The 19931-nt window shown below is 40.7% G+C and overlaps 1 protein-coding gene and 1 non-coding gene across 2 annotated transcripts; one reads left to right on the forward strand and one right to left on the reverse strand.

Moving 5' to 3' along the window:
* Positions 1 to 1115: 1115 nt before the first annotated feature.
* LOC140995994 (junction-mediating and -regulatory protein-like) lies at positions 1116 to 19851 on the forward strand. The gene is made up of 10 exons (XM_073466183.1): positions 1116 to 2512; positions 6364 to 6537; positions 13134 to 13284; positions 13953 to 14122; positions 14224 to 14389; positions 14805 to 14974; positions 15236 to 15319; positions 15404 to 15499; positions 15592 to 16138; positions 16796 to 19851. The coding sequence occupies exons 1-10, from the start codon at positions 1679 to 1681 to the stop codon at positions 17101 to 17103; spliced, it is 2700 nt and encodes an 899-aa protein (XP_073322284.1). The 5' UTR covers positions 1116 to 1678; the 3' UTR covers positions 17104 to 19851.
* On the reverse strand, positions 9996 to 10067 carry trnaq-cug (transfer RNA glutamine (anticodon CUG)). The gene has a single exon. It is a non-coding gene; the product is annotated as a tRNA-Gln (tRNA).
* Positions 19852 to 19931: the final 80 nt, after the last annotated feature.

Here is a 19931-nt window from a genome sequence, read left to right on the forward strand (position 1 = left end):
GTCAGTATCTTATAAGATGTTAATAAAGACATTTGTGAATTAATTTGTTTTAAAAAAAAACGTTTAGTTTATGAGCAAGACCATAGATTTCTTTAAAAATGCACACACAATGTGGGGCTCATCAAAGCACAGGCAAACTCTGTTTGGGGGATGCACCCTGTTGAGGGAATAGACTTTCATTACTTTCACAAGACTATGACTGTTAAAGAGGAAAACTATTTTTCCCTGTCTTCTGATACAGTTCAGCCAGTGTATCTAACCAATGAGAACACGACAGCTCTCTCTTTCTCACACACACACAGACACACACACATTAACTTAATCTTTCTTTTAATACACTGAGTTCAAGTGGCACATTTGAACAACGCTTTTCTTATATTTATTTCAAGATTACTTAATTGTTTTTTAAGGCAACTGTTTTTTGATGTAATCATAAGTCACTAATGCATTAATCTTTCAAATTACTTGTAAAGTCATTGTACCTTCCAGGATTCCAGTGCCTTCAGGCAATAGAAAAGGTATGAACTAGCGCCACAGAGCGTCACATCACGGTAATTACAGCCAATTGATTTTTAAATTGGGACATAAATCATTCACAAATTACATGTGTTGCAATACAGCAACTAGGGTGCAAACTTAAAATGTTTTGTTGATGCATTTATTCAGGCACTAAATTGATACGAGTTGTTTTAAACCTGTTTTTATACGCATTGTTCTCGGTGCAGCAGCTACTCTGCAAACCATCCCACACTGCTCAGCCAACAACGTCAGCACGTCCTTACGTGCTCAAATTGAGATTCTGATGTTGCCTTTAAATGCTCCTCGGACTCGTGTGTTTCTACCTACAACCTCGATTCGCTCTTTGTAGTATCTCACAAGACTAATAGAAGTAAAAGTAATTCCAACTTCCTATTTAAAAAATAATATGACGACTCACTAAACGGATTGTGGCAGTAGCAACAAAATGTTAAAAGCTAGTATTTAAAAAAAAATTAAGCTCACACTATGAGGGCTTACTTTGCGTCATGACTTGCTTTTGGAAATTACGATATTTCTGACAGCACCTGAATATAGCACTATTATTTTGGTATGTGGTCTTGTTGGGCAAACGATGAAGAAAACATGGCAATGTTGTGAGTTTGGAGATGATGCTAACCTTTGTGAAGACAGTGCAGGTGGACAAAACCGCTCGTCACACTTGTCGTGGGCTCAGTCTGTTGTATTTCAGTGATGTAAGCTGCTGTTTTTGGATGCTTCATGATGAGAAGGGAGCTCTGGAGCCGAGAGATCGAGAATAACGGAGCACAGCTGATAAGGGGATCGACCGCTGGACCTGGTAAACAAACTGTCGCATGTCGTGAGTCAGAGTCGAGTCTTGTATGGTCGGAAAGCCAATGTCAAAGCTAACTGTTGCGAGAGGTTGGGATAGGCAGGCAGACATCCGAGTTGAAGGCAGGTGGGCCAGAGATGGGAAATGACACCGCGCTGCTCCAAATTCATCCGCTTGAGCGAACGAGGATAGCCCTTCAGGCGAAATATCAAAACAGTGTTTGGTAAAGGCTGCTTTAACCGCACATTAACACCGTCTTACGACGCTGCAACCGACTCCCAAACAGTGCCAACGTAGGATTTGTTGGCACGAGCAGCGTTATTATTTTGGTTTCATCACTTTGCAGAGATGTCCTTCACAATGGAGGATAATTTGGAGTCGGGGTGGGTAGCCGTCCGACCGAATGCGTTTGAAGAGAAGGAAAAGCACAAATTTGTTTTTATCGTCGCCTGGAATGAAGTGGAAGGTAAATTTGCCATTACGTGTCACAACAGGACGGTGCAGAGGAGAAGCTTTGGTAGAGACCCTCCGGTGGAGGCGACCAGCCTGGATGGGGACAAAACAAAATGGCCCGAAAGTCCCGTCAGGGATAAAGTATCAAGGAGCCCGAGCAAAGGAGCCAGGGAGGCTGTGGATAAAGGCTGCAGCCCTAAAACCAAGTTCGTGACAGCAACAAAACCAAGTCCTGTCAAAATTCAAACTGTGATTAAAGCTGCAGCCTCCCCCGTTAGTCCTGATATTGAGGTGTTAAAATCACTAAGAGAGGACCAACTGTCCCCATCACTGGACAGCTTGGACCTGGATGAACTGGATAGTCTGAGCAGGGAGGACTGCAGCTGGGCCGGACTCTTCTCCTTCCAGGACCTTCGGGCCATCCACCAGCAGCTGTGCTCGGTGAACTCGGACCTGGAGCCCTGTCTCCCGGTGTTTCCGGAGGAACCAGCCGGGATGTGGACGGTGCTGTTCGGCCCGGCGGGAGTACCTGAGACCGAAATGGATGAGCTTTGCTACAGTTTACAAGTGTACCTAGGCCATGCGCTCGATACGTGCGGATGGAAGATACTTTCGCAGGTTCTGTTCACGGAAAACGACGACCCAGATGAGTACTATGAGAGTCTGAGCGAGCTGAGGCAGTCAGGGTACGAAGAGGCGCTCAACCGTGCAACAAAACATCTGCAAGAGGTGAGAGTTTTTGTGATCCTCCCACAGGATCTCCATATCAGCTTCTTATTAACATAATCTGTGCACAGTCTTTCTCTGTAACTCCCATTCATTCAGTTGCCAGACCCCATTCATCCTGCTGCACTGACAAATTGTACTGTTTGAAGGTACGCAATACCAAAATGGTAATGAGGAAGTGTGATGCACTAGTCATTATAAACTGAGGTAGACAGGCAATTAATGGACATACCTTCTAAATGATATCCAAAAGTACAAAGCAATGCAGGAGGCCTTTACAGAAAAGGTCAACAAAAATGACTATAACTCTGTGTCACTGATCTTCATAAGTCACACAACCACCAAAATAAGCGTATTTTAAGCATTATTGTGAATGTATATTTTCGTTTTTTGAAAGTTATGTTATAGTAAAAAGGTAAGTTTTCTTTTTCTTTACTCAAAATCTCTTGTAAACTAAGTGTAGTTATGTGTACCATACAGGAGATGGATATCACATAATCAATAAACAAATGAGTGTCTCTCCAGTCAGGACACTGCATGGAGGTTTAATAGGTCTTTGTGTACATTAACCTATTTGTGTTGGTATACATGAGTCATCTAAGGTAGGTTCATTATGGACTTTAATGAAGTAAACCCAACAATTAAAGCTACGGAGTGCCTAATATATTATACATGTATTAGGTAAGAATTTGTAAGATTAGGTTGTAACTGTACAGTATGTCCTCTGTGGAATATTGTATCCTCAGCATGGCTGCTGTCTGCTGCTTACACAGCTGAGAGAGTCAAGTGTGCACACACACACACACACACACACACACACGCACTTCAAGCACTTCTTTCCTGTTAGAATTAACCTGTTAATGTAATATGCACTGCACAGTCATCTTCTCACAGGTTGCTACCATAGATCTGTAAGTAGAAACATTTATGCTTTGTCAGAAGTGTTTTTTAACAGTATTTTTCAGTTTTACAAGAGAAAAGACTTCAGGATGAAAACAGTCGGAAAATGAATGAATGTTAACCGCCCCACCTCTGTTTAAGAATAGCAAACAGCCACTTTCCTGCATTTAGTATCACCATTTTTAGTGGGCCTTTTGGTTATTTATGTATATAGACTCAAATAACACACTATATTTCAAATTTTAAGGTTTTTAATCACTTAATGTAAATCGGATGTTACATTTCAGTCTCTTTTATGTTATGATTATGCTTTAGTTGTGAGAACATGTGCACAGAAAATGCAGAAACAGGCAATATTTTTTTGATAAATCTATATCTGGAAAAAACTGTTTCATAAATACTGATAGGTTTGTTATTACTATAAGATGTATAATTGAAAACTGCATATTTGTTCAACATTTTAATATTCAAGGATACATATCTTCTAGTTTTAGTGTGCAGTGGAGGGAGGTGAAAAAGCTTTAGTCTTGATGTGGCAAAATAAAACTTGTTATTGTGTCAAATAACATACGATATAGAATTGCTAGTGGTGCTCAACAAATGTGACGGATGTGTGGTAGTGAATATGAATTTAAATGCATCTAATAAATAGTTGTAAAGATGTCTTGAAGCTTTAATAGTAATAGACATTTCTGTGAAACATTCCTACATATATGTGATACAGACAAACACTAGAACCGATGTTTAAAATGTTCTGTTTTGTATCTTTGACTTGACACAGTGGAGACATAATCCAGACACCACACACACTCCAGGCCTGCTCCTCTTACACCAGCAGCATCTAGTAATTGAATAACTGATCTTTATATAAACAGACATTACACTGATACTCTCACATTGTCCCACTAATCAATAGCGTTAGTTATGCAGCCTTGACTTATAGAGCCAGACAGTGCAAGAAGTCCTCTGAGACACCAGGTGAGAGAGTGCTTTAATGGAAGGGTTTCCATTTTAAGCATCACAGCATTACTCTGGATCATTATACTGGCGTGTACATCAACTTTGAGTGTTACCTATGTTTATGGAATACACATCTTTTAAAAAATGTTGAAAATTCTATTTTAGTTTAACCAATCCTCTAATATACACACATTCACTGACATTGACCCTGTGAGGCAGCTGGATTTAGGAGATCATTTGATCATGTGAACTCACAAATCCATCTTGCCAGGCTTCAAGGTATGTGCTTGTGGCCAAACACAAAGTGGTTGAACTAATCAGCGTCCCATGAGCAACTACTAGCAGCAATGGGTGTGGTTTATATTTGACTACCAGCAAGAGAAGCGATTATTTCTTTGAAAATAAAAATGGCACCTTGATTGAGGTTAGCGTAGATGCTGCTATAGCCTCAGTTATAACAGAACTGGAGAGTATATTTTATTGAAAGAAGAGCAAAGAACGGCACTGAAGGCTTTTCTTGATGGAAACAAAGTTTTTGGCTCTTCCATCGACTGGCTTCAGAGAACAGTTTGATTTACCAGCTGGCTCCACTGGTAGCGTTTTCCTAATGTCTGATCTGAATGGTTAAAGTTAGCCCACAATAGATGGTTATAGACAAATGGTTCGTCCAATCACCTGCCAAGAATTTTTTTAAAGTGCCAGCCCTTTTCCAAACAGATTCTAGTGGCTTCTTTCTAGGTGCAGCAAACCATCAGGTTATTCTGACATCCTGAATGACCTGAAATGCTTCATGAACTTAAAAAAAACCCTTTAAACCATTAAATTAAAAAATCATTTGCAGTTTTAGTGATAGGTTTGCATCCATTTTTTTCTTGATATTAATTTATCTCAATTATAAAAAAATAGAAGTAAAACAAAAAAAAAAGCTTAAGCTTACACTGTTCATGACTCTAGCAGAAACAGGTCACAGTGTAATACATTTTATATGTGCTTGTATGTTTACTGTCTTTACTTTCTTTAGTAAGAAAGCGTCAAGAGACTACATCCATTCATACGGATTGTTTATATGATGGCCGATGCATTCCCCCTCTGCTCTGCTTTTAGCAGACGAATCACCCACATCTCATTCCACCAAGTCAGTCCCACACCCACTTCCATTTTCACAGTTCAGGGACATGCACACACACTCAGATTAAAAAAGACAGAAAACCAGACACAGGAAGCTTAGCCTTACTGCCCTTCCTGAGCAAATCAAACAGCAGAGCCCTCAGACAAAGAATCACACAGAATGTTTGCCAACCAGCCCGAGCTAATTTGCTTCAATTGTTTCAATAAATGTCTCTTACTCTGTGGGACTTTCAGTTCAGTCTACACATATGTGCATTTATCCTGAAGATGTAGGAAGAGCTACTGATCTTATTTAGCTCTTTATTGTTGCAAATGCACCGTCATTCATTCAAACACAGTCACAGTTTGTTGTGTCGTAGGATCTTACACACTCACACCCACACTCACACACACACACACACACACACGCACACACATAGACACACAGACTGGCCTATTGATCCCCACCACTCCATTTGAGGGCCGAGTTAATGGCTATTTCAGTGCTTGCTGTTAGCCTACAGGATTGTTCAGTCCAGCAAAAATGTGTGTGTATTGATCTAATTCCCAGCAGCAGAAAGGACTCTGCTCGCTCAGCCACGCTCTGTGCACTGAGACTGCACTCAGATATACTCTTATTTTTTACAGTGACACAAAGCATCCTCTTAGTCACACAATGAGGGGCAAGTTTCCATTCACTGCCGAGTGACACTAAAAGATGTATTTAATCATGTTCTTTGACTCTTGTATACTTGTGGTGGGCTAATTGCCCTTTTGACACTGTTATCAAACTGTTTTACAGATAACATAATATGTTCTTTTATTCTAAAAGTTGTTTGTATGTTGACAATGATAAAATTAACTTCTTGTATCTAAATGTCATGCAGCTGCTGGAGAAGCACAAGGCCATGGACAGTATGGTAGAGCTGTTGGAGCTATATGAGGAGGAAGATCAAGCCTACAGAGGCCTGCTGGAGGCCTCGACACAGCTGTACCAGTACCTGCTGCAGCCCTTCAGAGACATGAGGGAACTAGCAATGCTACGCAGACAGCAGATCAAGGTAACAATTTGGGCCAGTTAAAGTTTTCAGTTTAGGTGTATATACATCTGTGCACGAGCATCAAGAGTCAGTTCCTCAAGTGATAGTGAGTAAGGCTGCAGATAATGGAAAAACTGACAGAGAGATATTTTTCTTTTCTGCAATACAAATTACGATATGAAAAAATTCAGGAATTACAAAATTATAAAGAAGAAATAAAATAGCTCCATCAAGCCATACAGAATGATAAAGGATATTTCAAATAGCAATGAATATACTTCTCCAAAAACAAGCACTGCAACAGCAAAAAGACCACAACTCAATTCATTATTGGTGTGGGTGTGAGCGCTCCAGTTAAATGCACATCCACTACATGGGTGTAGTATGCATTATGGACACTTTCACATTTTACTCTTTGGCCTACCGTGACTTTTTCTTGCACTTTTCACAAGCTGTCAGGACTCTTCCCTGCCTGCTCCATTTCAGGTTCTCTGGGAGGTTTATAATAGCTTTAAATAAACTGCACTACCAGGAAGCACTATATGAAGTTGACGTTTCCGTTCTCGCCTGTCTGCTCTTCTCTGTCGGTCAGTCTGACGCTTTTGTGACACACAAAAGTAGAGACAGTGTCGAAGGACGCAAACACAAGGCAACATAGCTCGACTGACCATCGGACATGAGCAGTCAGACAGTCCCAACTGTTGGCTCTGTGGGCCGCTTTAGCTGCTGCTAGCACTGTACACAGCACAAGCACTGTACATCCAACAGATTATACCTCCTCCTGAGACAGACATGGGAGACAAGGCTTATGTTTTACCACAAACTGGCTACAGTGGCACCGACTTACTGATGGGTAAAGCTGGTGTATTTCTCCTCCACTGACCAAAACACACTGGCAGCTCAGAGACACACTCGTTTGTGTGTTCAGAGCCTGCATGTCACTCACTAGCAACAAACTCTGTGTATCCAAAAACCCTTAAATCATAGCAAATTATGTTATATGAGACAGACTTCTCTTGTAGATTAGATTACGGAAACTGAGGACTGTGCAAGTTTTCTTTTTCTCACAAGCAGCAACAAAGTTGCAAGTGGCCAGCAGCTTTCAGGAGTGGAAAATTGGTGTATCGTAGTGGTGACATCCAGCCTGGAGAAAAGGACAAAAAAAGACAAAGAGTTTGTGTCTTTTGTGTTGTTTGTTGTCATTTGGCCCTCTTATTGCAGACCATGTGAGCCATCTTCTGACTCCTGGGAGTTATATGGATGGTGTGCTAAACTAGCATGCATGGGAAGCTGACTACTATGCACATGGGCTGAGATTCAGTGACGTATCTCTGTATTTCTTTGACATGTACTGACATGGAGGAGTCATAGAACACAGTGGATGGTCACAGGAAATTCTCACGTCTCTTAAAATAGGATCTGCTTTGCGCTTGTGCCTCAGTGTGTGTGTGTGTGTGCTTGTTTGACTGTGATTTATATTGCAAAATGAATTGCACTTTTATATTCTGGTAAGATGCCCCATGCTTAGTAAAGCAATGTGAGGATGGTGAGATGTATCTAATTGCAAAAAGAAGATGGAGACTGGTGAATGCGTAAATGGTGGAAAGGCTTTGTTCAATTATTGCAGTGCTGATGGCACATTTATATTTAGCTCACTGAGTCACACACAGCAGCACATGAGTAACAAAAGACTTCAGTATCACATTACTAAATAACATCCATCAATAAAGAAGCAAACAGACACAAATATACATACATATATATACCTTGGATGGAAACAGCTTCCTGTCAGTTTTGTCCTTTTCCACATTATCTGAAATGTTTGTGGGATGTGGCAGTCAGTGTTGAGTGACATACTGTGAGCTGGAATGGAGCCACATGAATCTCCAATTTCCTGCAGTCTCACAGACACATGAATAAGTCATGTTATGTGTGACCCTATAGGTTTACTGCAGGTAGAGGTTGAGGCTGACACACAGGGACCAGAAGGCATGCAGCAGAAATGGAAAGATGTAAGCCATAGTTAAAGAACTTTCCATTTTAGATGTGGCTGAATAAATCTTCTTACTCAGGGGAGGTGAGAACCGTCTGTGTCTGCTAAAGACAGGAATGTCTTGTATGTGTAGAATTTATTGCGATCAATTGGCAGAATTCGAATATAATATTCATAATTACATTTTCATTAGTGTGATATGTTTCTACAGTATCCCCAAATAGACAGACCAAACACTTGGTGGGCCTTTCAGGTTTTTGTGAGTTTCATGGCTACCATAGGTTCTCCTACATGTTTGCAAAGAGAGGGTGAGAGGAGGTGTATTCAGTTAGTTGCTTAATGCTACTAAATCCTAAGTAATGAAAAGTATTTTAAGATTGTGCTCCATTAAATTTCTTGTAAAGAAGTACCATACAGTGTAATTACAGTCTTATACTATTTTGACGGTAGGAAACCTAAAATGACCAGAATGCACTGGGCAGCACTGGACCAATAAACACTTCCATAAAGCGAGTTGGGTGATGCTACGGTAATATCGTAAACAATGTAATATTAAAGCTAAATAGTACATTAAAATACATGCCTGAAACCATTGTAGGCGAGATAAAGGCAGTGTAAAATTATGGTTTATACTTTATCAGCACTGCTAGTTTTGACAGTTTAATTGGAGTTTGGTGAGACGCACTTCACTCAATCTAAAAGACAGAGGGCGAGGGGCGTCTCTCTCTCTTTATATATTATATTATTTGTGTCTGTTGATGCGGGCGTACAAAATGTGGAACTACAATACAATAGCTAAAATTCACCAAATGATGCAGGTGTTATCTGGTGGATTTTTGCAGTCAAAAGTGCTCTTAAATTAAAAGAGGATTCTTCTTTAAATATTCCGATATATTATTATCGTTCAGACTACATGAGGAAAGTTGCCAATCAAATGACATTGGGTACCATAATCAAAATGACAAAAACAGTTTGATGTGGAGAAAATCGGATGCCTAATGGATGCTAAAATTCCCTTGAATTTGGCTGACATGATTGTAAAAAATATGTTGTAATGCTGAGCTAATTAAGAGATAATTAAGATTAGCAATAAGATATAGAGGCTCAAGTGCCTATTTCTTAGCTTATTTACTGAAAGGACGCTCTAGTATGTCCTTTACTTTCCACATTGCATTACACTACTGACTGTGCAGTCAATAGTAGATCATAGGCTAAAAAACCTGTGTAATGTCATGTAACACTCCCTTTTCTCTTACAAACCAGGAAACTTTTCCCACTACGTCAGTTATAGGTCAAAGTTCACATTGAACTGTGTTTGCTTTCACCCCAGATAACTTCATCACGGCGCAGTTGTTTTTGCCAGAGCCAACTTTCATGTAGTGTGTTTCTCTATTGTTGCATTCTTTGTCTCTATTTTCACTGCAGTACATTAAGTCGCTCACAAAGGTTTTCCCTGAAAGGAGGATTAGGTGTTTGAAAAAGTTGCAGGTCCCACCGAGATTTGAACTCGGATCGCTGGATTCAGAGTCCAGAGTGCTAACCATTACACCATGGAACCTCCTGTCAGCTGATTGTGGGGGGAGGGCCCCTTGAACTCACATTTCCGGGTCTATTTATAGCCTACAGCGTCTGTAGCTCAGAAACAACAATGTTTTCTACAGCTCTTCTCCAACTAAAATTCCTTTGTTGTGGTCTATTTATCTTTGTCCTGTCACAGTCACATTCCACTTATGTTTCAAAGTCTGGATCATTTGTCATTATTTATATCTTTTAATTGATCCAGCGTGATTGAATATTTTGAAACAAATTCCAAATTATGCTATCTGCCCTTAACCTTTTGAGGCATTCTCACATTGTAATGTGATTAAACAGAAGAACTGAGACTGATTCAGCTGTAAAGCATGCACATTAGCAGCTACTGTGTGAAGTTTTTTACATTCAGGCAGTTTGTCCTTCTCAATATACAGACAAGAATAACAAGTTTGAGCAGATAACACATTTGCGATCGCCATGTAATATCTATACAGCATGCATGTTTATCTTACGTATAGTCTGAGAATACTTACTTTCAAAAGCAAGTTTTCTATGAGATTTTGCCAACAATTTGTGTGCAGCCTTAATTTGAAGAATGTCGGTGTACAGTACATCGAGAAGTAGCTAAGGTTGAGTCCACTGTAACAATTCACTGTGTTTGCACATTTTCAGTAAGTTGAATCAGTTTCCAAATATGTTAACTACATTGATACTTATACTTGTTTGATTATAACCTAAGATATAGTAAAATGTTTTGACTACATTTTTTTTAATGTTTTTTTAGTGTGACAGGTTACTTCTTGAAAATGTTCAGTGAAACACGAAACATGTTTATGCTGTGTAATGTGTGTTTTCTTTTCTCGTTGTGTTTTATCAAATACCTCTTTAAAGAAATCCACAAATCTAATGAATGGCTTAAGTGAAAGAGTATTTTGTGACATGGGGAGAGAGTAAATGTTACAGGAAAAAGAGTTACTGTAATGTGTGAGCTGGAGAAAAAAATGTAGTGATTTTCAACTGATAAATTAAGATGATCATTGAAAACAAAGAGAGAAGAAAGAGGATACTCTTCTGTCAGTGATGCAAGTCAGAATACAATGTGGATTGTTGATAAACTGTTGCATGTTCAAGATGATAAATATTAAACATATTGACAACAATCATAAAACCCACTCTTACAAATGATGTAGCTTGTTGATAGTGAGTGGCATCAGCCTAATTTTCTGGTTGTTGAAGTCTCAATGTATCCTCTAATCATCACGTAGCCCCTAATTTTGTGTATTCACAAAGACAAAACAAGGCCATGCAGTATATCAAAATAGTTGCGATCTGTTGTTTAAAGTAACTTTTTGGATGGTAGGTTTTCATGTAAAAGATTTACAGTAAAACAAATCAGATGTCAGGACAACAGGTCTAAAATTACACTATGCAGAGGAATTCAGAAAGGAAATCTAAGGAAGGATCACTGGCAGCCTGAAACCAGGAAATTGCAGTGGTAAATGATACGGGTGCACTGCTGAGTAGTGCAGTGTGAGCTGAGGTGCAGCGGGGTTACTTGGGGTCAGACGGGGATGTAGCTCTGTAAGCTTTGCTGCTCACAGTCCTTCCTTGTGCTACCAATGCACGTTTTGTTTCCCTCGTATAAATCTGGTATTTAATTTTACTCTGTTGCTCTGTGTTGATCAGTTAGGCTTTGTCTGCATTTGGTTAACAGAGACATAGGAATGTCATATTACCATTATGGTCTTTAACTATCTTCAAATGGTCCTGTGATGCACTAATAAAATGATAAAGTAGGTGTGTACTGCTGAAATATTACAGGTTTAATTGAATAAAACTGAAATTGTTACTTCATCATTCTTCCTGTTTGGAATAAAAATGTCAGGAAACATTTTACAGTTTCAAATTCCTCACTGTATTCATTCCTTTTGCAATATTTAAATGCTGATTTTGCTTTTGCAAGCTGGCTGAAAATGGGGTTAGTTTAAAAAAAGATCTGTCCGCATAAATGTATTCCTGTGTGTTTGAATGTGCACATGGAATGCTGTAGGGGTAAAATACTGCATATTGTCAGCGCTTTCATTGCAGTCTAGCTCCCTCTCCAGGCCTGCTTCTTTGGTGAAACCATTGAGATAGAGTATGCATTTCTAACCCATCCTGTTCCTCATAGCCTGCAGCCATGTAGGTCAGACAATCTGTCTCTCCATCATGTGTAGAGTATATTCAAAGTACTGTCATGGACACTACCAGGACTTCTGTGTGTAATTAGAGAAAACATTTCTATCCTCATGGTTTTTCCCCGTTTTTGAGAAGCTTATTTACTGTTGCCACTAAGTGGCAGTAAGGTGTGACTTTTGGAGTTTCAACTAACCTCTGAACCTCAAGTAAGAAAGAAGCAGTGTCATTTTACAGATTGGGTACACAATGTGCCACTAACTGCCCAGTGTTCCCAAGGCTGCATTGTTTGTACTGTGTACACAGGAATTGCCAGGCTTTATCTCTTTTTAATTTTTTTAATTTCATATGAAACCAATTGTATTTGTTAATATTTGAGAGTATGCACCTTCCAGGTGTTATATTATTACTCATATGTTCCAACTGCTGAATACCCAAACGTATAAAGATAGCACACACAAATCCTCAGGACCAAGTTGACAAATCTTACATTCACCAATTTATTGTGAACAAGTCAACCAACATGCTAATGTTTCATCAGAGTATCACGCTTGGATGAAGGCATGATTTCTGCCTAGTTGCATGACAAGCATTAGCATGTTCGTTGACATGACCAGAATAAATTGGTGAAATTGACATTTGTCAACTCTGTCTGTACTGAAGATTTGTGTCTGTGCTACCCTTATACCTTTGGATATTCAGCAGTTTAAACCATTTGTATCCCATGATCTCCAGATCAGTTTTTAAATATCAGCATGCTATATACTGTATCCAACAAGGTACAGATTGTTAAAAGTTTTGATAAAACATTTGACTATTTCAATGACCTGTATCATTTACAGGATGAATCTTTTTCATACAGCCTGTTGTTGTTCTTAGCCTTGCTGACAAAAATGTGTTCATCCTCTCTCAACAGATTTCTATGGAGAATGACTACTTAGGCCCAAGGCGGATTGATGCTCTTAAAAAGGAGGATTTCGACTGGCAGAAAAAAGCTCAGGAGGCGGTCCTCAACATCCAGGAGTTTACTGTAAAATACTTTGAGATCACTGCCAGAGCCCAGAAAGGTACAGTACGCCATCACTGTCACTGCCAGTGTCAAGTCAATAAAGCAGCAGAGGAATGACTTTGAATAATTGCACATACCAAACTCAACCACACACACACACACACACTTAGTGGAAGCGCTGGCCTGCTATTGACCTGTGTGTGGTTTTGATCGTCAGGGCTAATGTGATTTGGTATTAATGAAGCAGTGCAGACAGCCATGCTTTGACAGGGACAGGAGGAAACAAGGACAACCTATTGATCAAACAGCTCCGCCAGCAGATTGTCTCTGTGCAGGGTTACTCCACACTGTGCCCCTGCTCATACCAGTTTTCTCCCTCTACTGATTGGTCCATTTATAATCTGACAATAATTATATCAAAAATGTAATCAGTTTCAAGTGGAAGCTTCAAATGGAAACTAGAATGAAAGAATTTGCAATGTCCAAATGTGGCCAATAGATGGCTCCCTCTACATTATTGTAATAAAGCTTTACCTCTGGGAGACTGAAGTCATCACATTAAAAGAAAAGAAGTTGTGGGTGACATGCCCACTCATGGTACCTGAGGAGCAAGTTATTTGATCGTGTCGGTGACTCACTATCACGTGAGTGCACATTGTTTTGAACTGTGTGGAAGTTTAACTGCCAACAGTACATTGTCTTATGTTTGCTTGTGTCTGTGTGTAGGGGTGTATGAGCGTATGAAGGTGGACCAGCGTAAGTTTGGTAAATCTTCATGGACAGCAGCGGTGGAGCGCATGGAGAGACTCCGTTACTCTGTCGCAAAGGAGACTCTGCAGCTCCAGAGAGCAAGGGAGATCTGTCTGGACCAGAGGAAACACACACTTCGAGAGGAGGTGTGGTAGTAACACTAGACACCATGCAAAACACATATGCACAGACATAAACACACAGACACAGTTGTTTTGTGACTTAGTTTTTTGTCCTGTCTCCTCAGATGCAGGGTCTGTGTAGCAGTGAGAATGCCATGGCTCTTTTAGACCACATGGAGACACAGTACTATGAGCTCCAGCTCCAACTGTATGATATCCAGGCTGAGATACTACAGTGTGAAGAGCTGCTCCTCACTGCTCAACTAGAAAGCGTTCGCAGACAGATCACAGGTATTTTGGGCAAATGTACTTGCTACTTTTGGACTGATTCTTGCTTACAGAGTACTGACATGATGCTCGATTTCCGAATGATACTCACTACATTTCTGATGTGTAGTGTCTGTCACACACATGAAAGATCTGAACCTGTGTTTCCACACAAGTCCATATACATGTTATCGGCCAATTAAAGGAAAGAACCTGAACAAACAAGTGGAGAAACATTACAAACAGTGGCTCTGTTATGCTGTGAGGGGCATTTTGCTAGCATGGTTTGGGTCCACTTGTCTCTTTAGAGGGAAGGATCACTGCAAACAACAACACAAAGTTGTTCTGACTGATCATCTTTATCCACGCTGAAACATTTCTATCCTGATGGGAGTAGTCTTTTCCTGGATAACAATGTGCTATGACTGTGTGTTTTCAGAGCGTCAGGATGAAGTGGTGTACTACGACACCTTTGAAAGTGCAGATGATATAACAGATGATGATAATACAGAGAGGGAACAGTTGCGCAGACTTCAGGTCAGCGCTCGACAGCTGGAGGCAAGAAGGGGGCGCATCACTGCCAAGCGCTCCTACCTGAAGAACAAGAGGGTGTGTAGACTTTACTCACATTCACACTTGTTTTGATTCCTATAGTGTGTCCTGGCTTCTGGATACTGTTAGTTCAAGTTAATAAATGTGTAGAATGGAGAGTGTATTTTGCAGTTGATTAGGCTTCACATCCAAGCAGAAATGACACCTAAAACTGTGTCCTGCTTAGCTACTTTGCTTTACCAGAAACATATGTCAACAAGAAACTTTGTTGCCATGTTTGTCTTATTGTTGTGTTTTATTTCTCTCAACTTCCTGCAGGAGATATGTGTTTCCAACCACACTCAGAAACAGCAGAAACGTCAAACCATCAACAAGGACTCTATATCCCACCAGGTCTTACAGGTAGATGTTTTTTTTATAATGATGTCACTGTATACCTGTTAATTGTTGTCAGTAACTCTTCTCTAAACTTCTGACTTTCTTCAGCTGAAAAATGTAGAAGAAGAAGATGAGGAGAGGAAGAACAGCAGAGTTAGTCAGGAGAGACAGAGAACTCTGGACAGACTACGTACTTTCAAGCAGGTATGTGCCTGCCTATTAATCTAAATATCTCAACCTTTTTTTCTTTTTTTTCTTACTGATTGACTTCTGTCTCTCTCTGTGTATTTCTCTAGCGGTACCCAGGTCAGGTGATTCTGAAGTCCACTCGACTACGTGTATCCCACACCAGAAGAAGAGACCGTGGAAGGAGCATGGAAATGAGTAGTGTGAGTGAGAGGGAGGAGCGTGTGGACTCATTCTGTATCCAGACACAGAGCCAGCCGCTGTGTCTCAGTACCAGTGTGCAGACGGACCCGAGCCCCAGCTCCACGCTCACCACTCAGCCCGTCACAGCACTGACAGCATCCCTTCCTCCGCTGCCTGTGCCTAGTTCTGCTGACTCCTCCTGCTCTCCCTGCTCCCTGTCCTCACTGCTGGCATCCCCCATCTCCCCTCCTCCTCCACCTCCCCCTCCACCTCCTCTGCCAACAAAGGAGGAGTTGTCACCTTCTGAGAGCCCGGGTCGGCATGGGCACAAGGTTGAGGTGAAGAGTGCAGCAGAGGAGCTCTCCCTCTCCCCACTCGGCCCATTTATCCCTCGCTTCTTTGACAGCAGCCAGTTGGTGAGCGCCCGGAAAAAGCTGAGGAAGACTCCAGAGTTTGACTCCCACAGCAGACGAGGTACTGGAACCATTTGGTACCATAGTGATGGTTAAGGCCATGGCGCACTAAACAAACTTTGTCCAACTAACATAAACAGATTTTTGTTTGGTGTGCTAGATTCTACATTTTCAATCCATTGTTTGTTCAGTTTTGCATGACAATTACCCTGACAATAAGCATATAATATGTGTATCCATTGCAACATAACACGCACATACCTACTATATAAGTGGTAAACTCATTTTTTAAAAAGCATATAGTAGAGAACATCACAAAATCAAATCTGTCCTCATTTTCCAGCTCACAACAAAAATATAAAGCTCCCTTATGTTGTCTCCTAAATAACTGCTGCCTGCTCCAGATTTTCTTCCGATATTTTTTGCTCATTTGAAAATGTCTTGCCATTTTTAAGCACAATAGTAGAAGGAATGTCTCTAATGTAAAGTAGGTATCTGCTTCACTCTCTATTTTGAGGTAATTTTGAAGTCAAATATTTGACCTTTGAGGTGATTGAACTGATTTGTTTGTCAGTGTGCAATTGCAGCTAGTTTTAAAAACACATCTTAAGACAATTAGGCATTAGAAATTGTCTTTGATTGGTGTGCCATGGGCTTTAGATTACCAAGTTACAATAGCCAATCACAGTCTGCCTTTCTCTTCTCTTCCTGTGTGCAGTGAGCTCGCCCATGGATGAAGTTTTAGCCTCCCTGAAGAGAGGCAGCTTCCACCTGAGGAAGGTTGACCAGCGGTCCCTGCCTCCTACCAAGGGTGACGATGACCCCAATAGCATCCTGGTTCAGATTCGCAAGGGGGTCAAACTTAGGCGTGTCCCCAGGAAAGAGAGAAAGGACCAGGGAGAGCTCCCAGCCTCTACTGACCCCCTGACCAGGAGCATCCATGAGGCGCTGCGCCGCATCAAGGAGGCCTCACCAGAGTCTGACTCCGATGACGATGGGCTGGCTGGCCCTGACTGGGACAGCTAGGGTTGAAGGCTGAAACGCAACATATAATATAGACACAGATGCCTGCACACTCTGGCACTGCACACATTGTACTGTACTGCACACAAGCACACACAGACACACACACACACATGCACAAACACATACATACAGTCACACATTTTTTCACACTCAAACACTCACAGCCCAGTCACATATGTAACTAGTGACAATGCCAAGGCCTGAATCATACTGAATATCACCAACTCACCAAATGCTCCAAAGGTCTATGGTCAACCTGTTCATTTGTTTTTATTACACTACATTCACCATCGAGAAGGACATTATTTGTGTTTTTATTTCTGCTTTATGTAACTGTGGTTTTATTCCTGTACTGTAATCAGATCGTAATGATGCCATGTTTGTTTTTAAAATGTTTTCATGTCTACTGTAAAGCTCTGCACTGGCCATTTGTGGCTACATTACCATCAAGAAACAGCACTTAGCGCATTTTACACCAACACGCTGCACTGAAACAGAAAACTATCAGTGCTGTGAGGTGTGTGATTTTTTTTTCCACCCACCCCAAAGCATTAGGAATGAGAAACTGTTACAAAAACATGTAATGTGTATGGTTGATTATTTGCAGTCATGTTGGAGATCTAAAACAAATAGAAGATCCCACTGAACTGGATTTACAATCCAGATTGTAAACCATTACACCATCAGACATCACCTCTGTTGACACTTTCTTCTATTTTTATTCAACCAGTATTACTATGACTGAGCCAGACTATGCTGCACAGCTGGTTTTGTCCCAACACATGTGGGTGTGGTGGTGTCTGACAGACCATTGCTTGTCAACACTGTACAAATATTGTAAATCCTTTAGTTTGTAATACCAGATGTGTGCCCTTCCCCCACTCTTTTCCTCTTCCGGCCTTCACTACCCCCAACTCTCACCCCCTCTCTGGCTGAGGGAATATATATCGACCCATCTGTTCGACTGCAGCATATGGCCTGACTGGTGATAGCTATGGAGGGTCACAGAAGGTTTATCATGTGTCGCCACATCTCAACAACATCTCCGAGCAGAAACTGGTCACCTTGAGTAGGAGAGGATTAGCTGAAGGTTCATCGGCAGAGCTGCAGAGTGTCTTTAGCGAGGTGGAGGTCGTGCTGTGTGTCAGCATTCTTTGTAAAGTTTTGGCAGACTTGGTTGGTGATTCCTGAACTTCGTATGTGGGATAGTCACGGCAGAGCCAGTCGCGCTTGTTTGTGTGATGGATGGTTTCGTGGGAGGCTCGATTCTCTCAGCGCTGTAGGGAGTAACGGTGGGCTGTGGAGCAGGCGCTCGTGATTGATGCGGTTTCTCATGCCATCTTATTCACTTTCTCTCCCTTCCTCTTGCATCTTTTTCTAATTTCTTTCTCTGCACTCAGTGGGCAGGAGCACACAGTAGGAGGTCTGTTACTCACAGTGGTGGGAGTGAAAACATGCTCATGCACACATGGACTCATGAACCAAACTCAGCCAATATGTGCAGAAACATTTTAGTGGGAAAGCCAGTGAGTGGTTTCAGCACCTCCAATGTACCTAGTACAGTTTCTGAATCCCTTTATGTGTACAGTAAAATGTTTTTGTTTGTCTTTTATTCACTGGTCAAACATTATATCTGTAGTAGATGAATAAGTTTAAAAGCACATGTGAAATCGGACCTACAGAAGTGTGATGGGAGGATAGTATGAGGGGACCAGTGGGATGCTTAGCAGCACAGGAATTCACCATCCATGTTAACATGAAGCAAAAGATGTGGATTCATAAACTAAGCTCTGAATCTGGAACAGCCTCTGCATGTCCTGTTTTAAATAGCTTTGATGCAAAGATTTGTGCTTTTCCTCTTGTTCTGGTGTTGAGAGCCATTCACAGATTAATCATGACGCAGACACTAATGTAGTAAGAACGAGCATGGAAGTATATGTCACATTATAAGCTTGAAAATAGCTCAGTGCTAAAGAGAGTTTATTATTTTGCTGGCAGAGCAAACCTGAGGCACTTTTACATGTCTTCTGTCACTGTCAGCACAATGTTCTTCCATGGTACCCTCATCATGTAGCATTAGACGGAGATCTAACCCTAACCCGACTCTTAATTTAAACCTAACCCAGACCTTACTTGACATAATGTCACGGTTACTGACTAGAGCAGATTTTCCAAAATGATTCTAGTGCTAAGGTTTAAGCTGCTCCACTAAACAATGAGCTCAAAATTTTTTTGAAACGGCAGCACATTTGCCATGAATCATCCATCCATCACCTGACTGACCTAAGAAACACTGTCATGTCTTTAACACTGATCTATAAATAACCTTAACTCAGCTTGTCTGTCAGCTAACTGTAATTTTACATTGCATTTCACTGCTTCGGTTGTATCTTGTTTTCCAAAGCATTTCAAGCCAAATTGTTTTGTGATGTGTTTGCTTCTGAACATTTCCTATGTAGACCTGTTATCCACACAGGCTGACTATATGACCCGCTGTCTGAATAAGCCAGTCAGTCACTTGAGAAGTGCAATATCAATATAGAGAATACACAAAAAAGGGATGAAACAAGTTAATGGGTGATAACGAGTTCAGATTAATTGCCTAAAACAACAAACTTATTAAATGTTGCAGTTGTGTTTATACATTAGTGTATAAACACACTGTTCCAAGAATACCTTTCTGCCTTTAGTCCTACCATTTTATTTACAACCTTGCCCCTGCATTTGAATAAAACCTTGTGAAGCAAATTCTGTGATTGTCTGTTTCTTTGTTGAATGATTTAGTTAATTATCTGTTTAAAAAAAGAAGAAGAACAAAACACAAAAAA

Source organism: Pagrus major, chromosome 5 (genome assembly GCF_040436345.1).
Source record: "Pagrus major chromosome 5, Pma_NU_1.0".
Classification (NCBI taxonomy): Eukaryota; Metazoa; Chordata; class Actinopteri; order Spariformes; family Sparidae; genus Pagrus; species Pagrus major.